This window comes from Mytilus galloprovincialis, chromosome 5, assembly GCF_965363235.1.
Source record: "Mytilus galloprovincialis chromosome 5, xbMytGall1.hap1.1, whole genome shotgun sequence".
Lineage (NCBI taxonomy): Eukaryota > Metazoa > Mollusca > Bivalvia > Mytilida > Mytilidae > Mytilus > Mytilus galloprovincialis.
Genome location: NC_134842.1, coordinates 20,585,506 through 20,591,416, shown reverse-complemented (window position 1 = coordinate 20,591,416; position 5,911 = coordinate 20,585,506). Strand labels below are relative to the sequence as shown.

At 30.7% G+C, this 5,911-nt stretch overlaps 1 protein-coding gene across 1 annotated transcript; it reads right to left on the bottom strand.

Annotated features, from left to right (window-relative positions):
• Window positions 1-332: 332 nt before the first annotated feature.
• Window positions 333-5,488, bottom strand: LOC143075366 (complement C1q tumor necrosis factor-related protein 3-like). Its single transcript, XM_076250758.1, has 4 exons — window positions 5,255-5,488; window positions 4,583-4,683; window positions 1,360-1,575; window positions 333-461 (listed from the first exon to the last, which is right to left on the bottom strand). Exons 1-4 carry the CDS (start codon window positions 5,439-5,441, stop codon window positions 351-353), a joined length of 615 nt encoding a protein of 204 aa, XP_076106873.1. The 5' UTR covers window positions 5,442-5,488; the 3' UTR covers window positions 333-350.
• Between the last annotated feature and the right edge of the window lie 423 nt (window positions 5,489-5,911).

The window sequence follows — 5,911 nt, the reverse complement described above, 5'->3', positions numbered from 1 at the left end:
AGTTTTCTTGAGTTTTTTTTCCGCAGTTTGCTTACGTGTATGAACTGTTTCAACCAATAGACATATTTCCTATGGTGTGAAAAACGTTGAGACAGTTGATAAAATCTAACATGTACAAGACACAATGCACATAGCCATGAGCATCTGACAGTTAAAGCATATTTACATACACACTGTGAAAACAGTGAACTCAATGAAAACTTATGTTTAAACGAAGGATTATCCCATCCAACATATATATACTTGAATTAATAACGGAATACAGGTGACATTGAGTATACAGATGACATGAAAATTATAAAAATGTAGAATGAATACATTAACCAATATAATAATTGTCAAATTTCAATTTATTCCATTGGAAACAAAATCCAGCCCGAATATGTATCAAATGTGTTGCCGTCCACGACTCCGTTTCCTATATTCCCCGTTCTGATCCATACGTGGTCCCTTTTGTTTACCTATTTCAAAAGAGTATATAAAATAAATACTCAACACCATGTGTTGTACTTTTAGTAGCATATTAATTTTATCATGATAATAACCTATCACTGTGAAACTAGTTATAAAAGAGTAGTTGTCTGCAATTTACTGCAAATTATGTTGTAAAAAAACGACATTTATACATTTATGTTGATGAATCGAATTCCCGGATACAAAATGTAATCAAGATTCCCTAATGGACATTCAGGTGAACTTCGTTAGTACTTGACCAAAAGGTGTGACACATGATTATCTTTCAGGCAACAGCTAGACTAAAGTGATTGCAAAAACTCACATATTCCTTTGAGGTAAAGTGGGATTTTTAGAGCTTCTTCGTGTATTTATTCATGTATTGTATATAACCGAAAACTTACTTATACCCCAAATTTTAAATATTTTTTCCGATACCATTATTGAAACTATCCGACTTCAAAGTATATATAGCGATGCCATATACACATGATACATGCATTTTACTAATATTAAAATATCTTAAATTTGAAAAGATGATTTGACTACATAAGAAAAAAAGTATTGGTAACTTTTGGTAGTTTGTGCACTTCAACTTCGTACTTGGCCTTTTTAAATTTGTGGCTGCTTTGAGGACCCATTAGTGGCCTTCAGCTGTTATCTGCTCTTTGGTAGGGTTGTTGTCTCTTTGATATATTACTCATTTCCATTCTCATTGTTTTGTTGTATTGATTTATTACAAAACTTTCTAACACACTAAAAAAACAAACATAAATAATTGCGTTTTTCGCCTAATAGTTTCAGTTATTTTTTGCGCCATTTTGGCGAAATTCTGTATATGTCACATGCAACTTTACAATCAGTTATATTGTATATAAGTTATCTTTACCAAAAATGTGTCATTACCTTTAGGACAACAATTTGTGTACCACTACCGTAGTCACTACCAGTTCCTGAGTCCACTTTGGTGTATGCATAAGGAATGCCGTTTACGACCAATTCTGTATTTTGCCAATCATCCATTCCTACCGATACCGTCCAAGTAAATACGTAAATACCAGTAATGGGAACTACAAATACACCATCGCCATTATTGTACGAAGACGTTGTATCCAGTATAACCTATATATAATGTATTCAAAAGGGATGTTAAAAGTAATAATTGTATTTATGAATATTAACATCAGCTACAATTAAAGCATTTAAACATTTTTTGTTTTAATTGTTTTGTATCAATGATGTGGCGGTTAGACATACAAGAATTTTTTTTTATCGTCATATAAGTCTAATTGCTGCTCAGCATTTTAGTTATACAAATGATCTTAGTAGGCCTTTTGTTGTTTCATATTTGTTTCTATTCCTCTTACCAGTTGCATTTTATCATTCTTTATAGATATCATTGAGCAAACTTGGTCAGTGATCATGAGAGTAGAACAAATGCTTCTATATCTCATACGTTTTTCTACGAATTGTGCTGTTATTTAACGTACAAGTTAGGTAGTTATCCACTGTAGTAAAATTAGGGTGTATCTTAAAACAGCAGAAGTAATCAACGATTTCAAAACTCACAACGCCCTTAAATCTGCCTGCCCAAATGAATCAGAAAAAATATGTTTATAATTGTGACAGAGGGACCATACTTGATCACTTGGCACCTTGAGAAATGAACTAAACGTTAAACTCAATACAAATAGCAGCCTAACGTGTCAATATGATAACTTTACGCGGTAGGTGGTAAAACTCAGTTAAAATGCCAGATGGTACTTATTTATAATACGTGCATGATATCTACTAATTTTCATTAAGAACTCACATGTAAAATTAAGTCGAAGTAAATGAAGCGTAAAGTTAAGATCAGTGACTTTATCTTACCCGCAGATGCATCATTTCATCTTGTAAAACGATTGTAAGTATTTATCTTAACTAATACCTATAACGTATCAAAGTGAACTAAGTGTTTATAAATGTAGGTCTGATTATCATTTTACTCTTCCATCAGGTAATCTAAATGTTAGTCTCTTAGCATCTGTTAACTGAATTGGAGCGTAAAATTTTTCGAACTCAATTCAAGAATTATTACCAGTTCCTCCAAGATGTATCTGGTTATAACTGCCCACCTAGTGACATTAACGCGTCGTTTATAAGACAATTGGTACCGTTAATTTTATTATAGACATTTATGTTGTTTCACAAATGCAATTCGTCAGATCGATATTCTAATTTTGAAAATATAACGTAATCTTTGGCACATTTATATTATTATATAAATCTGTTATTATATAAATCTGTTATTATATAAATCTGAAATTTATATAAAGTGTATAATATGAATCATCCTAATACAGATGCCTTTATGACTCAATGAACAGTGTCGTTTTGGACTGATAGATGCCTAGTCATAAACTGGACCATGGTATCAAAATGGCATGACATCCTCAGAACAAATTTCAATTTTCAAATCACAACTTAACAATACCTAGATATAGGAAGATGTGGTGTGAGTGCCAATGAGACAACTCTCCATCCAAATAACAATTTAAAAAAGTAAACCATTATAGGTCTTCAACACGGAGCCTTGGCTCACACCGAACAACAAGCTATAAAGGGTCCCAAAATTACTAGTGTAAAACCATTCAAACGGGAAAATATATATATATAGGATGATATATTTGAACTATTAAGATTTCCCAATTCTACAAAAAAAAACTTATTTATATCAACTCACTCATTAATCACAAATAAAAAATCATCACTGTCTGTTAAAGATTAGACTTTTATATTAGATAATTTCCAAATGCAAACACAAATAATAAATTTGACAATATTCCTTTTTCGTTGATTAGAAATAAGCGAGTTTTTCAGTGATCCATAGCCTTCAATGATGATATTGTAATAGCACCAAAGACGTATGTTATGAGTTCAGTGCGCAGAAGATGTATTTCTGGACTAACCTTCAAAACATACACACGTGACAAAATTACATGAATATCAGATTAATGTTTATCTGGTGAATACTATTAATGCACTGAATAAACCAGCCCTTAACTGATATAAATATTTTACATGATAATAGGGGTGTTGACAATTGTTGGTGATGAAATCGTATATCTGCTATATACAACAGTTCATCTCAAAGCTTTTAAAAACAATACCACTTTACCAATCAGAATGTAATCTTTTGCTGTATTTTTGAGAAATTATGTTACTAATACTTTGAATCCATGTATTAAAATTGAATCAATTGATGATTTGAAAGGGAGAACTTTCTGTATAAAGTCAATACGTGTGTTCCATTTTGACGTCCACACTTTATATTGCTTTAGATACAAAAATAAAAGATTTGAAAACAATACCAATACATATTTTGGAAGTTAAGGCAAAACTTCTTGTTGACAAATTTGTATTCGTTATCACAGAAAAAGAATTTAAAATATATGTAATTTCTTCCCTATCAAGTTTATCCTATTACTTATTATGCGTGGTCACTGTTAATAAAAAAATGCAATCTTATTGAATTGAGTTATTGTTCGTTTATCTTTTTCATACTTGTATATTGTATAATCAGAATGTAACAAAAAGATTAACAGTCGATGTCTTATCTATTTATTTTTTCTTAATTTACAACACATTGTATTTGAGAATTTTGTCTTTTTTAAACTAAATTATATTGCTTTTACATACATACACACGTATACATTAATTCAGAATACATTTGAGCTGGATATCATTCATTTATCAATTATTAATGAAACTGTATCGTATGCCCTAAAACATGTCATTTTATGAAGAGCAAGGCCGAAAAATATTCTACGCACGCCTACGCCAGATGAATTTATTGTTAACCAAAACACATATTTTAGTTTCATTAGAATGTTATAATTACAATAAAGTCAAAATATGTTCGATCTGTCTATTGTTGGACATCAACATACAGTATATACAATTGCTTTTCTGTTAATTTCGTATACCTCACATATGGTGCTAGGCACTATAGATAAGGTCTGATAAATAAACCGATATTGGTATTGGAATGTTTGTTAACTTTTTTGGTGTGAAACCATTAACAATCTTAAAGTTACAATTTGTATAACCAATACAAACGTCAACTGTGCAAAAAATATTGATTTACCTTGTCAAATATAACTGCTGCATGATGGCCTAGTCCAGTTAAATGGGTTGCTAGTTGCGTTGAAAATGCCACTGCAGTTGGAGGATTTTGTCTTTTCTTATCTGGAACATGCCATATGAATCAAACTTAAATTTGGCGTTTATGCGTATTATACACAATTTGGTATTTTAACTTACCTGTTTAATCATGATAACATGATAAATCGAAAACTGTTTGGTGTAACAATATCTTAGTTCCATTCAATATACAACAGAGACAGGTAAAACTTGATATTTACGATTAAACTACTGAAAAGTGTCATTAGGTGTTTCTAAAAATTCTTGCAAAAATTCCCATCAAAACAAGTACAGATAATTATATTGAAGTTCCAACCTTTTTTTAAAAAATTCAAACAAATAAGACCCGATACCCATATTTGTATTTAATATTTCGGAAAGTATGAAGAGCAATTATCTCATTAAATGTAAACTAGTAAAAAAATTCGTCAAAAATTCAAAAGTACCCGAAGAATATTTTTTAACGTTCATGTCTCTAAACAGTATCGTTAGATTCAATTTCATTATTTTCGAACACTGTATTTTAGGTAAAATGATTGAGTAATTACACGTTTTTGGAATATCCAGCTATTCGAAAACGAGCAATAAAGTTACTGCTTTATTATTTAATCCAAACCTTTCATCGATTTACATTCGCTAATTTCAATTTGAAGTTCCTTGTTTATAGCCTGTTGTCTGTCAAGTAGTATCTCCAGTCTCTGTAGACGTGTTTCTGTGTGTTTGGAATCTTCCTGGGACAGAACTGGTCCTATTTGCAACAGTAGAATAATCGTAAAATAGATCTGGAGCATTTTTGTATTCATTTACATTACCATTCACGTACGGCTCAGAACGAAATGGTCTTATCTTGGATGAGACAATCAGGTAAGGTTCTTATATAATCAAAAAGACAAGGTTGTCTGATTTGATGACTCTACACTTTCATATCAATCTTGATATGCTAAATATTTGCAAAACTAGTCTATATTCTCTTCACAAGCTTATATTTGCCATCCTAGCAAAATCTTACGTCAATGTTACAGGTTTTTGTTGTGTTCATTGTAGTGTTCTTTTGTAGTATTTATATTTTCAGAATTTCATAAGTGTATTGCACATTCGCGGTTGTATGTTGTATGGTGACTAAATAAAAATATTTTTATTTTCTAGTCACATTTTATTGCAAACTTGATGTATCATTTGATGTTTAAAACCTTAGCATAAAATAGAAATTTCAATGAAAGGTCGAGTGTGTATGTTTATATTATGAAATGATACGCCGTAAATACAGTTCATG